This window comes from Ischnura elegans, chromosome 6 (genome assembly GCF_921293095.1).
Source record: "Ischnura elegans chromosome 6, ioIscEleg1.1, whole genome shotgun sequence".
Taxonomy (NCBI): Eukaryota; Metazoa; Arthropoda; class Insecta; order Odonata; family Coenagrionidae; genus Ischnura; species Ischnura elegans.
The window spans coordinates 33,930,525-33,952,244 of NC_060251.1; the positions used below are offsets into that span (position 1 = coordinate 33,930,525).

General features: G+C 36.8%; 2 protein-coding genes across 2 annotated transcripts; both read left to right on the forward strand.

Moving 5' to 3' along the window:
* Positions 1-1,341: 1,341 nt before the first annotated feature.
* Positions 1,342-3,862, forward strand: LOC124160323 (cuticle protein 19-like). The gene is made up of 3 exons (XM_046536153.1): positions 1,342-1,406; positions 2,128-2,199; positions 3,469-3,862. Exons 1-3 carry the CDS (start codon positions 1,392-1,394, stop codon positions 3,793-3,795), a joined length of 414 nt encoding a protein of 137 aa, XP_046392109.1. The 5' UTR covers positions 1,342-1,391; the 3' UTR covers positions 3,796-3,862.
* Positions 3,863-12,492: 8,630 nt separating this feature from the next.
* LOC124161346 (cuticle protein 7-like) lies at positions 12,493-17,169 on the forward strand. Its single transcript, XM_046537661.1, has 3 exons — positions 12,493-12,510; positions 14,752-14,862; positions 16,783-17,169. The coding sequence occupies exons 1-3, from the start codon at positions 12,493-12,495 to the stop codon at positions 17,167-17,169; spliced, it is 516 nt and encodes a 171-aa protein (XP_046393617.1).
* The last annotated feature ends 4,551 nt before the right edge of the window (positions 17,170-21,720 follow it).

Genomic DNA, 21,720 nt, shown 5'->3' on the forward strand with positions numbered 1-21,720 from the left:
CAAATCGTGTTTCTTTAGAACTCCTGAAATGGTATTAGCCTCCGGTTCTATTTGACTTCCCCTATGCATACTGCAGGCGTTAGCCACAGCAAAAACTAGGCATACATCTTTGCATGACAGAATAAGTAGAAAAATCTAAATCTAATAATGCTATAGATACGGCATTATTTTAAAGAAGCAGATACCGTCATTATTTGATCAAAACATTGTCTCTTGCTTCAAATGCAGCTTTGCGAGTAGAATTCAGCAAGTTATTTCCGGAAATGGTATGCTACAAAACACTAACCTCCTTTTATATAATCTTTATAAATAAGACAGACAGGCTTTTTTACGCATAAATATTCCCTGCTACCTAGTACTTTACATATTTTTCTGGAGATATTCTCAGTAAAAGTTCCCATAATTATTTATAATCACAGTAAATATTTGCAATAAGTACTGCGTAAAATTTTAAATGTATTAACTAAGAATAAATCCATGAGTCGTGCAAGGAAGAGCACTGGACAAATTCTGCATGAAATGCTCAAGCAAGATTTCCAAAGATAAACACGGCAGCGTTCGCCTTCAGATGGCAATGAAATCCTGATTCTACATTTTTACATCATTAATTACACGTGAAATTGAATAAAAGTATCTATTGATCACAGATAACTTAGTTATCCCCATAAAGTAACTCCACTCCACTGGTAATTACATGCAAGAACTGGAAGAACAGAATACAATTTCTCCGAATGTTCGACGATATAAAAATAAATTGCTAAATTATGAGAGGGAATGTGCCCCTTTGACACCCATTGTAAATACGATCAGTCAGCATTTACCTAGCAGGCATAATTACCCATAAAATTTAAAATCCCATCGTTTAATTTAATAGTTACGGTGCACATAAAATAGATGCGCAGTTTTCGGCGTAAATACTCATATTAGAAGCAAAAGTGATAATCACTAGTTATTTTCGTGAGAATTTTACACCAAGTGTACTGTAACTGCGTACAGCAATGGACATGTCATGAAACGCCTACCATATTAAAAACCCTACCCATAGTTACATAAATTGGAGGAAAACCAGATCAATGCATCCAACATGAAGGTGTTTCCGTCCGTTTTTGGACATATTATGTGGCATCATTTCAAAAAGGTGACACAATACATAAGATGGAAAGGAAAATGACTAGTGACACACTATTGGTAGCGGAAAAACGTTTCTAATTAGAGAATTTTCTCACTCTTCCTTTCCCGCGTAGACTATTACACGCACCGAAGAACATTGCTTCACCATAATCATTGAAGATGGAACCGATAGCATATATAAAGCAGTCGACTCTATACAGGTCTAACACAGTCTTGTCTCAGAACAGATAGCAGCATTTTACCAGACAGCAGCTACAGAAATGCAGACTATTTCGGTAAGTTTTTTTTTCAAAACTACATTTGAAATTCAACACGATTGGTGCATTTTTCATTGCACTATGCGGCAAACTGATATATCCATCATATATTTTTTTAATTTATTCCAATCACTAAATCTATTCACTATCTTAATATCATGACTAAATCTGATTAAATTGAAACAAAATAATCTCATTGGAATTCAAATCCATTGGTATGAATGTTAAAGACATTTCTCTTAAAATCGAATGAAGGTGTTCCGAAAAACAATAAAAATATGTCTAACGCCGCCATAAAGAAATTTGTATTTCGAAAAAAAACATGATTCTAAATAATTTAACCTGCGACTGTTCTAATGTATATATCGTTATTTATCTAGCTTTAGGTCTGCAGATTTCTAGACTAAATTCCTCTTTTCGACCGTTGCATTATAATATGATTTAACTCTTTCTGCTTAAGATCCAGTTTGCCAGGAAAAAGAACGCATTTATTTGGATATTGAAAATGACCCATTTATTTCATAATTTTTTAATATATTTCTAGCGATTTCTCAGAAATACTTAGTAAATAAGGTGTGACAAAAATACAGCTGCGTCATTTATTAACATGAAGTTCAACCTCTGTCCCTTACCTTATCACTCATATTTATAATTTTTAACCGATTTTTAATGATGCATTTACTTTTTGATACTACGTTTATTGCCGCAACTTTATTTACTTTTTCACTCTTATTTTCAGATAATCGCTATTCTTTCCTGCGTATCATGTGTAGCCATAGCTTATCCCGGTGGACACTACGCTGACCATTACGTAAGTATAAGTGTGAAGTTTCTCATTGTATTTCACGTTATTTACCGTACCAAACAATGTAATTCAATTGGAATAACTCATTTTATCTGAAGTTTTTTATACCGTCACTTGTATACGTATTTATGCCAAATGACCTACATAATGGTGAGCGTCACAAAAATAATAATAGTCATATTGGGATTAATTTAAGAAAGCGTATTCATGTGCTAATTTATCATTCTTTACCATCTTTTTGTCCATTTTGGAAATTGTTAAACTTCTCTATGGACAATTTTAATAATAAATGGACTTTTTACACACCTTAATTATAAATAACTTTGTCGAGAATCTTCCATAAGTAAGGTTGGCTCCATCCATGGATTGATTAGGATTAGCTCGCAACATCGCCCTCACCCCGATCCCAGCAACATGCGTAAGAATTCACAAATTCACAGCAGAGGGCACTATTTATCCCTGTGCTGCCTGACAAAGCAAGTTTTTTACATTCTACAAAGGCCTCACTTAGATATGAACCCGAAGCGAAGAAGATCAATTCCTGACAAACTAAACACTAGGACTCTTCATTAACCGAGAAGGAGACGCTAAAATTCTATCAAAAGTTACTTCAATTGAGTGAAAACATATTTTAGCTCTGTGAATTTACATAGGTAATTCCGATTTTATGAAATAGGTGTGGCTGAAAATTATTTTTATTTCCCATGAAAAGCACGTAGAGAATACCTCCTCAATTTGCCTCAAATTTACTATCCCTTACTAAAAATCCTTCAAAGGACTACGAACATGTTACTAAGCTATTTTCAAGAGATACGTTACACAAAGAAGCCATCTACTCATTTCAATTTTGATAAACTCCACTACACGCATTTAAACAGGATTGCAGTCACCATCAAGTACGGAGATATTTCATTTTTCTGATGACAGAAAAATCCACTTCTCAGTGCCTGATGATGACTGAAACCAGTTGTAACAGCCGTGGTAAATTTGCTGAAATGAAAATAAGAAGACAGTAATAATATTTGTGAATATTTTCACCGAGATATTTAATTTACCTGATGCCTGAGATATTTCATTTCTCTGAAGCTGATGATGACTTAAAGACAATTGAAGCACGTGCAGAAAAATTTCTGAAATTACAATAAGTAGAGAGAACGATACTATATGTATCCTTTCACAAATCTGTTCTACGATATCTCTCCCGAAAAGTTGACATCATTTCCAAGATAATTTTTCCGCTAATTAAAAATATTCAATTCACCAACTTCGTTTCAGGCCTACCCGAAGTACAACTACAATTACGGAGTTCACTCACCCCACACCGGAGATGTGAAAAACCAATGGGAAGCCCGCGACGGAGACGCGGTGAAGGGATCGTATAGGCTGAACGACCCCGATGGCACCATCCGACAGGTGGACTACACTGCAGACAAGCACAATGGCTTCAACGCCATTGTCAAGAAGATTGGAAAATCCGTGCACCCCCCGGCAATCCATCACCACGGTCACGTTGGTCACCACGGAGGATTCCACGCCGGAGGTTCATCCTATGTGAACGGTTTCAGCCACGCCATCGGTCACTACGGAGCATATCACTACTAATGAACGCACAAGCACATGTGTACCACTGTGTAAAAACTCAGAGGAATAAAGTAATTAGCTCTGAAAACATATCTACCATAACTATTTTTTATTTCAACCCCAGAGTGGAATTAAATTGGATAAGTCACCACAGGGGAAGATCAATTTTTTTTATGGGGGGTCTGGCATGTCTCCTCATTTTTGGGATCAAAAAAAATTGTAACAATTAATGTTGAAAATATTCTGTTTACTTTGATATGAAAGTTATTAATATTAAGTTAAATGATTGAGGCTCCGTAATACACTAAAGGAAACGAACGTTATGATAACCGTATTAAAAATCTTTTATATTTTTTAGGCGTCTGGGGGGGGCGTGCTATCCTCTAAATTCGCTAATGAGTCACCATTTACAACCATGTCCTGCATACTTATCTCTTTGTTTCCGTGTAAATCATGAAAGAAAAACAATTAAATACATTTATGATTTGGCAGAGACATGCGATTATTCCAGAACGAGTACTAGAATGGTATACTCATTGAGGATTATGTCGCTGTCATTATTGATGTGTGCATCTTTAATATGGTAAACCTGTCTAGAAAGTTTTCAAGCTACTCAAATTGTTTTCGTTATTAATATGGTTTGAAATATCGGCGTGAGTTGCCAAGTGTTACCATGATTCCATTCTAACATTCCCTGTTATTTAAAGGTGAATGCGTGAGGGATCTCATTTTATTATTTCAAAATCCGTGAAATAAAATGCAAATATTGATTTCCTATCAATTCCTATCCCCTGCATATTACCAAAGGACAGGTATTCTTATATAATATGAACTGTTTCATGAAGGCCAGACAGTATTAAGGCCTGGTTACACGATAAATTAGAATGTACAAGATGTTTTGAGACCATATGTAACCACACCAAAATGTACGAATGCATAATTATCTGAAGAGAAAATAGAACCTGATCTAATTTCATTCAGACAATCGTACAAGTTGAACTCATAAGAGAGTCACCTGGTGGCAGACTACGCACACAAATCATTCAGTAAGGAGGGAACTGAGGAATAGAGGTTAAGGGGGGGAAGGAGAATGACAAATGAATGTGTCGGCACCATTTCCTACTATCAGACGGAAGTAAGAAGGTGATTCTATGCATCATACTTATTGTCGACGAGTTAACTTTGTGGAAGTCCATGTATTATAATAACTGAAACAGTTGTAGTAATTTTACACAATTTTTTAAATTTCCTCGACCGGTTTTAATGCTTACACATCATTTTACGCATCATTTTCAAGAGACAGCTTTTGAAAAGAGCCACATTTTTTAACTATCCAACCCCTAACAAATTGCTCCGAATGAAAATGAATGCTATGAAATGTATACTTAGACTAATGAAACCTTTTAACCTTTTATTACACTTTGATGCCTATACCAAATCTCTATCCACTATTTCTCCAGGTAGGTGTAAAAATCGAGATGTAATTGAGACCGAGATTTAAGGCATCCATAAAATGTAAAATTTTCGAATTTTTACTGTAATTTTATTTTTTACTTTAGAATTTTGAGAAAAAATATTTGCCGTGTGTGACTATATTCAGCCTTTACGCCATGCACTTAAATGCATATTTAATGAATATTTATTCACTTTCCATGCTTTTGCATGCATGGCGAGGTTTTTGGCAACCTGGTATACATCTTAAAATGTCTAGTGCCTCATGGGAGGAACCAATGTTTCTGTATTAGTCGGAGGATCGTAGGAACCACCCACTATTCAAACCTATCTTAGGGATGTGGAATCATTTGGAAGAACTTTAAAATTATAAAAATTTATATGAAGCGGTACTCATGAAATAATTGGTCGGAAAGGCTCCCTATGCGCTTTAAATGTGCAATTAACCATGCAGTTTATGCAAGAAGGTAAATATCACTAACCGCAAAAGTTCTACGTCAGCCTTAATTATTTGCTTGGCATTCATCCCGTGAATGAAAAATAGTAATAGAAAAATTCACAATATCGGTTGGAGTCAGTTTAAAAACAGGGAAATATATTTTTTGTACAAAGATGCGTACTTTAAGTTAAGTGCTAAGATTCGTCACACTTAGCTGCTTAAACCAGCATGGATAAAAATTTGGTAACAGCTGTTTGTGAATGTTGATAATAATAAAAATTGAAAAAAGACATAAGTTTCAAGAAGCCAGAGAAATCTCTTTAACTTCTTAAGAGGTACACTAATTGGAATAGCAATTTAGTTGATTACTGCGCATTTCACGATAGGTTGGCTTTTAATTTTCTAGACCTTCACCAACGGAGAAGCGACGAGGACTGCACACATAGAGGAGCCGACTTTATCTTGTCAGCTCATCGACATTTCGCACCTCGCCTTTAAATGATTGCCATTCGGAGCACGTCTGGAAAGATCGCTCCACTCCAAGACATGTCTGCCCGCCGCGAGAAGGAATTCCGTATGATTTACCATCCAAGCCCAAGCGGAAAGGGTGGCTTTAGGAAGAGCATTTTAATACAGCTCGTCCCCCTTCTCGCAAGCACTATTTTATGCCGCTTCTAATGCTAAATGAAGGACAATGGCGAGGAATTTTCTTAAAAAGAATATAAGAAATGATTTTCGATTATAGCATTTAGAGCATTTTTCAACACTTGTCCCTCATAGTCTTAAGAATTATTTTATCCCACTCCTATTGTTGAAAGAAGGACAATGTCGAGGAAATTTTGTAGCTAATAATTGAGTTCTGATAGTAAAATTTAACCACGGCCAATATCGAGAACACAGAAAATGAAGGAGGTAAAAAGAGTTCCGTTACCCAGGAACCCGAGTAGCCTGGTATCTCCGATGAAGGAATCTACTTAAAGGTGCAAAAACCTGCATATAAATAAGGAAACATTCATCTCGAGAAGACTTCTTCACAGTGGTGAGCCACGGATGACGGCCAAAGCAAAGAATTAGCTGCTACAAATGATGAGAATAAAGTATATCAAAAGATTGGGAAATTTAATACCTACGTGCTAAACAGAGCGTAAGAAAAAAGATGTCTTATTAGTATCTTAAGGAGCAGACATCTACTAAATAAATAAATATGACTGAATTATCGAAGGGAAAGTTGACGAGAAAACCTCGTACGAAAAATAAAGATCAAGTAAGGATTTGAAAAGTGATATTCCATTCAAACTCTTTAATCAGAAAATTGTAGGCACACATTAACCCTCTCAAAAATTTTAAGCGGAATTTCAGCGGAAGACGAATCAGGAAATTATGATCAAGCAGGAAGCCGAGAGTCTGCTCATGAAAACGGAGAGGAAAACACTGTAAGTGTAGGAAAACCATTTCAATATTGATTTGTTATCATATTCAATTTCTGATTTGAAACCCGTGGTCTAAAATATTATTCAATATTTCCTCAAATTAAGGCAACGTATGAATAACCTATCTAATGCTCTTTTTAAGGTCAATAATAATCATTCTACTGGCCCTTCAAAAACAAAAAAATGACAGGATTACTTGCTTAACATGTGTTCAAATATTTACTCAAGTATCTGGTAAGGGTGGCAACGAGAATACTGGTAGAGGGACGCTTAAAAAACGCTTTAAAAGGGTTTACTTATTAACAATCATTTGAATTACCTAAACCGATACCCCGAGTACCAAAATAAAGGAAAACTTGGTAAATTGGGCAGGCAGGCCTTTCAACGGATCAGTTTTCAAAATGAACTTAAATCACGATGATGAACATAAAGTACCATGAGCTTCGGTATAATTTCAATGGGAAATCAAGAACCTGAATAGCGTACTGGTCTACATAGTGGCAGGGAATCCAACGTCCGTGTTTTTTTTTTTCAACGTAATTTTTTCTCGTGGCAATTCATGTTAACCGTAATCACACAGATTTAATATGTAGTTGCTCGACGAATATTGAAATATTAAAACACAAGATAGGTAAGCGTGACGTAGTGCTTTACATTGCAATAACGTGCACAAATATTCAAGGCAAACATTAAATTATTCATCCTAAAGTAATACTCATGAAAGAAAGGCAAAGGTATTAAGTACAGTGGGAAATGATCGAAAGAGTCTCATTTAACGAGGTGCAACGAGCAGATAGCGGAACATCCAACCTCTTTTCACCTAATTTCCACCGAACGCGTCGGCTAAAGACCGGAAATAGTGAAGCAGCAATTAAATCACTCCTCGATATCAGACAAGGCAATATATCGACCAGAACGAGCAATACTAACTAGGAGCAATTAACATTTTCCTTGGTACGACTGTTTATTTTTAAACAAACACTTTGTTTCAATGAAATTTTAGTCCAGCTGAGACCAACTATATTTTCAGGCGTATGAATGTTGCTCCAATTTCGATAGCTCTTTACGTCACACACCCTAGTGTAAGACAAGGAATATTTGATTTAAAAAATTGGATGGCTGAGGTGATAAATGTTTGATTACTGTGAATATATCCGCGATCAGATAAATTTATTTGAAGTATGGTATCCATAAGTAAAATGGAAAATATTTACCTAAATCTCAAAGAAGTAGTTTTAGGAAATAGCATACTTCTCATACGGCGTAAAACGTTTGGTGAATCTCTCTTGCTATCGAAAACATTGCACTATCGATACGACCGATGCCAAAAAAAAAATATTGAGATCAACAGAAAAGAAAAATCAAAAGACTCATAACAAATCAAACATTCTTTTACCAATAATTTTTGTATAATTTCAAAGTATATTTAGTGACTGTGGCATTAAATTATTGTTATTTCCTGAAAGAAATCAGTTTCCTTATTTACATTCCACGGATTTGCATTAGCTGACGGAGCTTTAGGAGTAAATTATGTTTTATTTTTATCCCAGCACACTCCCTCAAAAATTTCCATATCTATGAGTTCTACGATCCCAATCCTTTTCATCACATTCACTTACTCTCGCAGATCTTGCTCTATTACGTTTGCATGCAAACGCCTTCATAAATTGCGACTGAATTTAATTGCCAGTTTCAATCAAGGCTTCCAATTCCTTCGGGAAAAGTTATTACTGATGATCAGGGATTCACGATATATTACGTATGCACGCGCTTACAGTGGACGGCATGGCTCAAGCACGGAGTAACGCTTTGCAATTAATAATGAACCCAATAATTCACGGAGAGGAGAGCAATAAGAAGGAAGTGTTCACTTCCGGTCGCGAAGGAAAGCATGGAAAGGAGGCTTTATAGAGAAATTCGTCGTGATGTGTAGATCTACTCGGGGGTCTCGGAGGGAATCTTTTTCATAGGCTACGCTTCACTTCACGATAAATCTTAAATGAAAGGGAAAAGGGACGTATAAATGGGTGACGGATCGGTATAGGAAGGCTGGGAGATTTCCAAATCCGGAAGAAGTCATTTATCCGAAGAATAAAAATCTCCATGGTTCATCGAAGGCAATCTTTTTCGTCTAAATTGCAATGCCGTAAATTATAGAAATTTCCGTAGATTCCTGCAACTATGGAAGCAAAAGAAACCAAACGCCACACGTAGAGAGAGTGGATATGTCACTAATGGAAAAATTAGTTTGTTTTAAAAATGTTAGGCTTATCATACTTAAAACAAAACAGGCCATCGATATTTATTTGAACTCATTCAATAATTATTCAATAAATATTAAATGAGGCAGCACGCAATTTCACAGCAAAAATAAAAACTGTAGAAACGAAAGGAATTGTTTTCATTTCTTTAAAATGAAATATAATTTGTGTATAAATTTTGTAAATACGAAAAGAAAACATATTTACGTAATACTGTGAGATGAGAAATTTAGTGCGATAATGCTGGAAGAAAACTATGCTCTGATGTCTGAAATTACTCATGTAATCATACTTTAATGGATATTTTCGCTTCATTTCCTTGGGAATTCCATACGTCGGAATACAATAAATAAAAATTAAAAGTTTGGATTAAACATTCTGTAAAAAATAAGAGAAAAATATAAGTATGAACTCGCTTAGCTCGCTGGGGGGGCTCTGCCCCCCCTAGGCCCCCCCGAAAAAGGCCTTCGGCCTGTTATGCTCACTGTGGGAGGTCTTACACTTTTTGTTTGCTACTTGTTACTTAAGGATCGTTTACTTTTAAGCTGGCTAACTTAGGTATAAGCAATATTTCCACTTTCACGTAAAACGAGTGCATGGTACATAGGCTACAATATGAATGCAAATATTTATAAAGAGAAACGTTTTTCTGAGGGGCTAAAAAAGTAAAATAAATTTCTACGAGTTTCTCTAACTTATTCAATTCAAATACAAAAAACGTTGAGACCACGTTCCACTGTAACACCCAATGCATACGTAATATCATAACATAACGACTTTACGAATTACAATGAAAAACACGTTTATTAATTATTTTCCACAAAACAACCAAATTCTTGATATACGAATAAGATGTAACAGCTGCTCCCCTTCGTAAGCGAATTACGTTGGGACTGAATATCAATATCTAGAAACAAATGCGCCTTAGCATGAATTGGGGCTAGTATAACGAATTTTATCGAAATATTATTTATCGTGATCGTGAATGATTTCACTTCAGAAATGCCTCTATTTAAAGTTTTAATGAATCGGGATACACAAATACCTCAGCTTTAATATCCAAAACGCAATGCGCAATAACTCTGGTGAGAACGGAGTGAGTAACGGATCACAGCCTTTGGTGTACAAGACATTGTGAATGTCAAGATTTCGATAATTTTCACAGTTGAATAACTTAGTCACTCAAGGAAACGTGATTAACGCAAGACAAATAATTGAATAAGAAATACCTTTATTTGCACTTATCTTCCATATTGTATTATTCACTGCCTATTCACTCCTGCAGCTCACGGATAACATTGTACATTAAAAAGGAAATTAACGGAAAAAAGAACGTAAACAAAAATAAAAAGTTATCACCATCACAAAACACGATAATAAAATCATTTTTACCAACCTATATTATGTAAGACTTGTTTAAAAGTCTTTCTACTACAATCGTGTATCGCCAACAAGATACGAACTATAGTCAACAGCACGAATCATATTTCTAATATGGCATTTAGAGCACTTGTTAACTTTGTATATTTATCAGTTTTTCGTTTCATTTCCCTTATCTTCTTTCCCAATTTAGCTCTTCTTGGTTGCATAAACAAATATGTTGCTATGATTGTTCGTTTGTATGACTGCCGCGCCGCCATTGGAATTTGGTGGCCATTTTTTGAACTAATCCCCATACACTCAATTTTATATGAATAGACGGATAAATAATTGTAAATTTAGTGTTTTCATAATTTTTCCTGGGGTTTCAGACAATTTTAGAGGGGGTCTTCATTAGACTTTTTGCCGTATCTCGTCTCGTTCACCCCAAACATTTGTATACGTGAATGAATGAATGAATGAATGAGTGGTCGTTAAGGGGCTTCATGTTATATAGATGACGGTTTCCATGAACAGGAATCGGCATCGATTCCTTTGAGAAAATGTCACAAAAAGCAGTAGTAACGCTTGAACAATTACGGCAAGTATAGTTCCTATAATTGAGGTTAACACATGACAAACATTATTTATAAAAAATATTTTTCCTTAAGTTTCCATACCCCAAGGTACGGATGTTTTCTCATCATTTGACGGTTATGAGCATTCAAAAAAGACTTTAGTTCAAGGAAGAGTATGAAATCATTGTTTAAAAGAGAATAGAAATTTCTTAAATTGAAGAATACAGTTTTATAAAGAATACAAATCTTCGAGGAAAACTTTTACGATGTGTTAATTGCAATGATGAGACGCAAAAAAGTTTATAATGTCGGTGGATATCCATTCAAAGAATTTTGTAGTGCTTCAGGCAAGATAATAGATATATCTTCTTGGAAAAAGTACCTCAGCCGAAGAATGAAAGCTAAAAATTAATCATTGACACCTTTACAACAGTGGATAGAAACGATGGGATGAAATCATCTTTTTAATTCCCATACTCGCATTACATACGTGCAATTGAATTTTAAAGAATATTGGCCAGTTGATGAAGATGCCATGGAATACATAATCATGGCAGAAGGAAAAGATCCGAGGTGCAACAAAAAAATCCGATCCTGAATAGCTAAATAGAGATGGAACGAAATTTAAATAACATCGTAGGGTATTTATGCAAAGGAGTTTCATGTGTTTCAGTCAACTGGAAAAAAGACGTTGACTCGGGGAAATGTTATTTGATTGCAGCATTTAAAGGCACGAGATTCATCGCCGTCACATTTCCGAATCTGAATAGCAATGATGCAACGTACGAGTATTCCCAAAATTGAAGGGGATCCACGCAAAATAATTCCTTCCAATGAATTTCAGCCGGAGAAAACGAGAACATTGTCTACGAAAACGTATTCACTTCCGACAGACAGTCGTCACGCGCAACTTGAAATGGCCCTTTCCTCCCAATTTGTAACACCGTATCAATCCGGTCATCGGGTGAACCTTTCTTTTCACTCCAATGAATGCTCCAGACCTTATCCGTAACATTCACTTCATTGCCAAACTATGCACTTTCCTAATTTGCCTCTTCCGCTCCCAACTTCTCCCAAAAATCCTGCAGTGGTCCGAGAGGATCATGCCTCATGTGGGAGTATAAAAGGTAGAAGGGTACAAACGGCAGCATCATTCTCTCACTGTGAGTCACGAGGCTAGGATATACAACACCGATAAGATGGCAGCATTCCAGCAGGTGAGTGAAAAACACTTTTTTCGATGTGGATACCACCGGGTTAGCTGTTCAGACAGAGCCGATGTTACAATGGCTAACTCTGCCCTCTCCCTCAGGGCGTTCAGAACTGGATAAAATACAAGCCCTGAGAACGTTGGCGGAGTTAGCCATTGAAACGTCGGCTCTGACTGAACTTCCAACCTGATGGGTATCCCGAGAAGAATTCATCCCCATCTTGCGTTATGAAAGCATTAAGTCTTATGTATACTCTTTTCCGATATTGTCTCCCAATGGTATTGTATCCCATTTCAACAATTTTGCAGTATTATTGCAACTTATGCAATTTTATCTACTCAACGGGGGCTAAGTTTAAACTGATCTAAAAAATTGGGTGGAGTTTCTCATTGGCTGAGAAATTTAGAATTTTATCTCCAAGCCCATTTATAATAAGGAACTGTTCTCCTTTTTAAAACAAAATATAGCCTCCCTTTATTATTAAAATCCCTGCAGTCTGGTACACAATCTTAGTGCCTGTTATTTTATTTTATAAATAATATAATTGATCAGATCCCATTCAAAGTAAAAACGTTGTCTCCCAAAGGTTTTACAAACACTATCACCGTTAACTACTATTATTCAAAATATATTATCTTTTCTGCACAAAGGAAAATTAGGGTGATCTCATTTTTATAACGGCTTAGAATATAAGCAACCGCAACACCTAATGCAATCTCGAGTTCCTCAAAAAATAGGTCGAAATATAATTCTTAGTTGGGATTTAAATCCATATGTTCAATACAGTGGTATGGTGTCCTCCGACACCTATTAAACTAAGACTTCGTGCCTTATTTGTCCATGAATAATTCTAACTTGAGCGGATCTCGTTTTATAAAAAAAGGAAGAACTAATGTCAGTATGATCGACTTTTTGATTGAAAATGCTGTATCACTTAGAAATCCTACCAATTTAATTTATTTTTGTATAATTTAAAGGTAAAACGTATTAGTGATTTTCACGGCCTGAATTCTTCATATTATTGTCGTTTTTCCACAGTTTTTTTCTGCGTCCATCTGATAACTATTCCGTAGAAAAAGTATTGAAATATATATAGCCATAACAGCAGACAGTCGATTAAAACGTTATAAAATTACTCATATCGTTCATAATATGCGAAAAAGAAACTCAGAAATAAATATTTAATTTTCACACTTACCCATAACTTTTCTTGGCATCTGGAATAAAAACTCCCTCTGGCCTTCTCCTGCCAGCGCTTGAACAGGAAGCGGAAGTATTTTGCATGGAAGTTCCAGTTCATCTCATCATGGCATAACTTCCAACAAGCTGAAAATAAATTACCCATTTTTTTCATTTTTCAGTTTATGAGCAAATAGCACTTATCAGTTGTGAGTAATTTATGATGGATTTACTTATAATGCCAACAATTACTTATCATTCCATTGCAAAATGCTATAACACAGTCTCCAAAGAGACTGAAAACTTCACCACACAGACGAAATGAGCTTCAATTTTCTTTAACTTATCTTCTTTTATGAAATATATTTCCTCTGGCTGTAAGATTCAAACCATGCGAAAAAAATTAACAAACTAATGCCGCGATAATGTATTGTAGTAGCCATCCTGAGTAAATATGCCACAAAAACTGTTCAGTCGTGCATATAAGACCAAATAATCAGAAAATAATATCTTATTTTTAATAAATTAATAAACTTAAGTAATTAAACCATTGCAAAGGTCAAATTTTCACTAGAATATGGATATAAAATGGTTAATTGCCAATAGAAAAATTATAAATTTGACCTATACGACACATTGATGTTTGCTATCGATCAGCAGTTAATTGATGAAAAGATGCTAATACAGATTACACGTATTCCGACTCATAACAATTACATTAAAATTACGCATATTTTGATATAATTGTAAATAGAATACTCTCGATCTTGATCTAGCTATAAGAGAAGGCAGAAAAGAAAGTGAAATTACAGAATTTCACTAAGAGTAGGGGAAGTGAAATTCAATGAGTAGGATAAATGTAAAAATTAAGCAATTTTCTGAAAGAAATTCACAATGGGAAGGGCCATAATGAAAATTACCCATGAAAAATATGACTTGTTCCCCTACAAAATCAAAAGTAAATCGTGCAGAGACTTAAAATTAATAACCTAATCTGTATCCCATCTTCAATAAAACAGACTGCACATTTATATTATTTAATTGATATAAATATGATTTCTATTCCAGATTTTGTTCGCAGCGGCTTGTTTGATTGGTATTTCCTACGCTGGAGAACATGCACATCATTACGGTGGAAATGGTGGAGAGCACTCTGGGGGACATGTTATTGATTACTACGTGAGTATTTCTAGTAAGGTTTTCCACCGCGAATTAATAAGTGAAAGCTTCAAAAGACTGTTCGCACTAACTTACTAGCGTATCCTATACGAAGAAATGGCAGTGGGATAAATTTAAAAAAATAATTAACTGCAGAATAAATTAAGGATGCGAGAATTTCGCGAGTAACGCATATACCTATACTCAATTTCCAATAGTTAGAGCCTAAGAACAAGGCCCCATAGAGGAAAATTTTCCTATCAAAATTTGTGTTACATCCCAATCCAGGAGAAAAATGCACTTCACATTTTTTTATACACATACCATATACGTGCGATAATTTTAATAAAAATGTGTTCATTTTTTCAATTTAAGATTGTATCATAATAATAAAAATGGTCTTCTTGAAGACGGCAGTAAAAACATAATAAACAATTACTCTTAGAATATTGTAAACTTGCATAAATTCTTACGATAAAAACGAATACGTCTTACTTCTTACTCAAAGGTAAACTATCCAAAGAATTTGATAGACAAGAATATATTTTTCGTCAATGATGCTTTGCGCCTATGAAGTAATGCTTCACCTGAACCCTAACTTAGGTAACAATGACTATCTCCCATCCAGTGCTTCCACCCTGAGGTCGGTTAGAAGAGATGATACTAGAGCTCACCTCGCGTTAACCCACAGTCGTGTGAATTACACACATTCATGAAATGGGAGTGCCTTCTATCAGAGTGCTCGAATGCTTTCTGTATTTGTATCCGGACTCTCCAGTTAGAAGCCAAGCGCTGTACTGACTTGGCTACACCGTCTATTGAAAATAACATTTACAATCAATTTAATTGATCTAATTTGCTCTAAAATTTAACTGAAATAAAGTATTTTCTTTATAAAGTAAGTAGTTTTACCGAGGAGAAAAATTAGATCCTCCCAGTAAGTATCGGACGTCTCGATCGAAATGCTTATCACACAAGTGTTTTAATTGTTGCTTCACTAATTCTGGTCTTTACTCGAGGCGTTGGGTGGACATTCTTTTACTGTGAATCTTTCAAGAAAAAAAGTTATAAATATTTGCCACATCACTAATCAAATTATTTATTTTTCCTGTAGGTCACGGTTATTTCAAGAATATGAAATAATATCTGTTCTTCATTATCTCTCGAGCGGGCGCGCCTGATATTTTTCCGCGACCGGGCGCGTGACGTATTTTATCCACGATATATGCATTTCTTAAATAACACTAGATTTCGTTCAAATGTATCTTTATTCGTTGGAATTATTTCAAGCTTGTACATTTATAGGTGATACAGATATAAAAGTACACAGGTGGTAAAGGTGGTGAACGGCCGGTCGTGCGGCGTAATTTATACGCCACGAGTGTTGGGTTTCCTCTAAAATAAATTCTACAGTAGTTATTGCTTCAAAAACCTACGCTATAGACAGTCAAAATAGTATCGTAAGAATACACAAGGCCATTCAACAAATGCATTGAGGTACACGGCCGGTGGCGCGCGTACTTTGTACGCCACGGGTGTCGGTTCGTCTTCCCGATAAATAAATTAGCTACAATACTTCGAGCTTTGAAAACTCGCACTCTAGACATTCAAAGTACATTGTAAGAATACATGAGACCATTCTAGATCAGAATGTACGTACAATGTTGAACTCCTAGGTTTTCGAAGATTGGCCTATTTTATACGCCAGCAAATCCACTCGAGGGTTTTATATATACATACTTTGTTAGGTTATTCATGTTATACGCGTTGTTTTTACATAATATTTACTCAAATGTCATGTTACTTCTTATATTTGTTGTTTTTAGGGGTATTTATGCACCCAGACCATTGAATAAATTCCACTGCATTTCCTTAGGTGAAAAGAGGTCGGATGCTCCCCTGTCTGCTATTTGAAATCATAGCCATCATTATCGATTTCAGGCTCACCCAAAATACAACTTTGACTACACCGTTCACGATCTCCATACGGGCGACGTTAAGAACCAGTGGGAGACGAGGGACGGTGACGTGGTGAAGGGATCTTACAGCGTCAACGAACCAGACGGTACCATCAGGAAGGTTGAATACACCGCGGACAAGCACAACGGATTCAACGCGGTGGTCAAGAGGCTGGGGAAATCTTATCATCCGGAACCAGTGAAACATCACTACGACCACGGAGCTGCCCAGAATGCTTACGCCGGCCAGAATAACGGAGACGACTCGGCCGCGGGAGTGGGATCATATGGAAATGGACATCATTTCGGCGCCTCTTCTTATTCCAACGCCAATATTCATCGTTTGGGTGTTCAAGGTGGTCACCATTAAAGAAATATGTCATATTGTTGACATCGTGAGTGAGAATGGTCAAAATTGTTCAAAAATATGCTTGCGTCTTTTCTAATAAAGTTTTTGTTATCTATACGTATGTCTCCTAATTCTGTTTAGCGAACAATTTTTAATTTTATTCTCCTTTATTACTTTTTTAGGCTTTAGACTTTAATGTATAACACTATGCAGTAGGGCGGATCGGAAAAATCGATTTTTTTCAAATCCATCTGGCCCAATGAAAAAAAGTTGTGGGACCGATCAAAAATAAGGCCTGAAAAATTTGAGACCTCTAGGTGAACCCCTGACCCTCGCTCAAATGCGATTTAGGGGGGGAGGGTCGAAATTCTAAAAATGTAATATTTTATGGTCATTTCCTATAGATTTTGCCGAGTTACTGCCCTTCTAGGGCAAACATTTCGTGCATTTTGACGTATCTGCCACCGTTTAGCCATAAAATGCCTAATTTGAGTCCGCGACCGCGAAGAAAATATTCCAACGCCCACGCAGCGTCGCGGATACAAGAGCCGCAGGCCGATCCCCTCCCCTCCCCGCTCGCTTCTACCCCTCCTACGCCTCCAATACAGCAAAATTAATCCCGCGTATGCTGCTAGGGGGTCATTTATCTTTGTTAATATAAATCGGAAGATGGTAGAAGGTAATAATGGAAGCTTAGTGAGACGACTTGTCCCTTATTAGGCGCCTCGTCGGGGTTAAACAAATCGATGTTACCAACTTTTAGTGAAGTGATGAAATATTTTTAGATCCGAGAACGCAGGAAAGAAGCCTACGGTCCATGAAAAGGCCTCTCGAGTGGCTATAAAGGTGTGCGAACTATGGTGACGCTTCCATTCCATTATGTGTGTGACTAAAAGGATTTAGCGGTACAACAGGAAGTACTAAAACTTAAGGAAAATGCGAATAGGCCAAAAGTAGGGTTTTTGCTTAAGTACAAACCTGGAGCACTTTTGAAAGAACATTTGAAATTATGCGATATTTTTGCGTGCAAGAAGGAGCATAATGTTCCCCCAAATCAAGAAGTATGTGGAGAGACCAGCGGACGAAACTAAAGATGATGGCTGCTGGATTGAGTCCTAAAGAAACTCGACAACTGAGGAAAAAAAGAGAATCGTCGGAGAGTGTTGAGTCGACATCGTCAATTCTTGTATGGGAAAATAGTATCAAAAATTTTCTTCATCAATTCATCCGAAGAAAATTAAACTGAAGAGAAATCATCCGATTTTTATCTCTACGTTCCTCATCAAATAAAAATTCAGGACTAAACTCAAACTGGAACTTCTGCGTCGAAAATGCGTCTGCCAAATGTGATAGAGGTATATGCAAGAACCAAGAAACAGCAATGATCGTCCCCGCAACTTTAGTTGACGCAAAAATCATAAATTCGTAAGAAACATCCAAGGTAGTTTGCAAGATTACTTACGTAGACAGAAAAAGATGCTAATTATTGTGAATACGAAAAGAGAGGTATCAAAGGGTGTCATCAAAGGGCTAAATTTTTATGGAGTGAAACACAATACTTTTGTCTGATGAAAAAAGGCAAGAGCACTTATCAATCCAAGTTTAGAGGGGAATGTGTGATGTTAGTTGAAGAAACAGGGTCCCACTTTTGGGTTTGCCTCCCCCGTTGGAGGATTAGCAAAAGTTATAAAATCTGCGATTCTCGATTCCTTTCCGAGTGAAAATTAGATACACAAAAATAAAAAGGATTTGAATGCGATGGTGAATACCGCCCAAAAATGAGGCATCATCCCTATGCTACAAGCATAATTCCAACATCCCTTGCTATGTGAGTACACTCTTCTCGGGATTCCCACCGGGTTAATTTTTCCATAATGGCAAACGTTTCAAGCTCCGACTCGGGGCTCATCATCAGGTATAAATTTCGTTGAATCCCTAGAAGAGTTTATCCACATCATTCGCCGGGAAAGCATCAAATCATATTTCATCCCTTACAGAGGTCTATTTGCTAATTGCACTAAGTTGACTTAGATTTGCGGCATAAACATTGGGAGGGCAATCTAAGGACCGAATTTGCGTTGTTGCAAGTATGCGTTTGGCGGCCGATCCGAGATTTTTTAAAGTGCTGGATTTTAATATCAACTTTAAGGACTACTCGCTGATGACATATTGGAGAGAGACCACAGTACCTCCGGCTACATCTGACCTTAGTGCTGTGGATTTTCAAAAATCTATTGATGAACTTTCAAATTTGAAGTTAAATATTTATTTTTATCATAGATACGGACGAGAGATTCGTGAAGAAATTCACCAAAACTTTGTTGACAACAGCGAAAGACGAGGAATGACACTGACATAAGAAATACAGATTGGAAAGCAGGTAATTGAAAAATTCTTTTGTGATAGTTCCTCCACAGACGATATTGAAACATTAAATATTTAGACTAAGAAGTAAGACGCACTTGGTCTGAATTTTGGTGCATTTGGCGCGTGGGAGAAGCTTGCGGGAAGGGGACGCGAGCGGCTTTCGCCCAAAATCCATTTAATCACATCTGTCGGACAAAGCCGAAATTGGAGCGCATATCCGAAGTTAGCACACTCGCATAGCCACTCGAGAGGCCTTTTCATGGACCGTAGGCTCCTTTCCTGCGTTCTCGGATCTAAAAATATTTCATCACTTCACTAAAAGTTGGTAACATCGATTTATTTAACCCGACGAGGCGCCTAATAAGGCACAAGTCGTCTCACTAAGCTTCCATTATTACCTTCTACCATCTTCCGATTTATATTAACAAAGATAAACGACCTCCTAGCAGCATACGCGGGATGAATTTTGCTGTATTGGAGGCGTGGGAGGGGTAGAAGCGAGCGGATAGGGGAGGGGATCGGCCTGCGGCTCTTGTATCCGCGACGCTGCGTGGGCGTTGGAATATTTTCTTCGCGGGCGCGGACTCAAATTAGGCATTTTGTGGCTAAACGGTGGCAGATACGTCAAAATGCACGAAATGTTTGCCCTAGAAGGGCAGTAACTCGGCAAAATCTATAGGAAATGACCATAAAATATTACATTTTTAGAATTTCGACCCTCCCCCCCTAAATCGCATTTGAGCGAGGGTCAGGGGTTCACCTAGAGGTCTCAAATTTTTCAGGCCTTATTTTTGATCGGTCCCACAACTTTTTTTCATTGGGCCAGATGGATTTGAAAAAAATCGATTTTTCCGATCCGCCCTACTATGCAGTGCCCCCGGCAGTGCCATACCCCCTTGGGTATCCAATTTACACTAGATAGAATGGTAATTTTGTTCGGACCTCCACTACTGCTTTCTTTGTCCCTATTCTGGATCCGCCACTGATATTAGGTATAAACTTTATAGTGTAAATACGTTAGGTTTAAAACGTTATAAAATGTTAGGCATTTCAAATCTCTTGTCGGACGGTGTTCTAGGAAGGTAACTATCGGTATAATGGGGATAAAATGACATTTATAATAGATTCATAACTTCCACTTAACAAATGCGTATAATATTTAGATAATATTTCATAAAATTGTGGGTATTTCGAATATGCAAACGTTATTTATACAATACACAAGATAAGCTCCTGAAAATATAAATAACTAAAAAGTGCGCGATTCGTATTATGAGCTTATTATAAATTCTGGACCCGAGTGCTTAAACTGGACTAGCTTCGGTTCCCTCTACGGAAACTGAAATAAATCTTAAACGGTCGTAGTTAGCCAGGCAAATAATATTTAATTGGCGGAAATCGGAAGTTCCAGCTAAATGTAGACCTTATCTGAAATAAAATGAATGGCTAGGTTCGAGTTAAATAAAAATTTATACAAGGAGAGTGGCTTCCTGTGGATTCGTGCTAAACGAAGAAAGAGTGAGCACAAAAGTTAATCGAAGACGAAGGCTCTCGCCAGAACTGATACGGAAGGAACGAGAACGGTCGAGGAGATGCTCATCCAGCTGTTGAGGCGAAGTTTAAGGTGAAACGCTTTCGATTTTAATCCAGCCTTGTTAGCATTCTTTCACGCTGGGCAGTCACTGATGCGTTCACACCCCTCACGGGGTCACAAGAATCCCCTTCCTCCTACAGCAATTGGCTGGAAAAGGCCCGTAACTAACGCAACGGCAAAGAAAGCTCAACCTCGAGAACTCCAAGCAAAAGAGACCCATTAGTAACTGTTAAAGTCTTTTGAGTTTAATCTTAGATTGAATGAAATAGAAACCGATCATCTTTGGTGGATCTATGGTGGAAGAGTCTCACAGACCTTGGCTTGGGCGGCATTTAACATTAAATATCGCAACAAGAATATTTTTGGGTATCCATAATAAGCTGCTGAGATAACTTGCATAAAGATGATAATTATCATCTTTTCGCACACTACACGTATATCAAAATATCGTAAAACGTCGTGAAATTAAAATAGCGAGATAATTATCCGATAAAAGACCTCCACCCCATAAGTTATCACAATTTGGTGGGTAACATTGGATGATATTCCATCACAGTGAATATTGTTATACCTTGACATTCAGTCGGGCAGTGATTTTTAAAGCATGATAT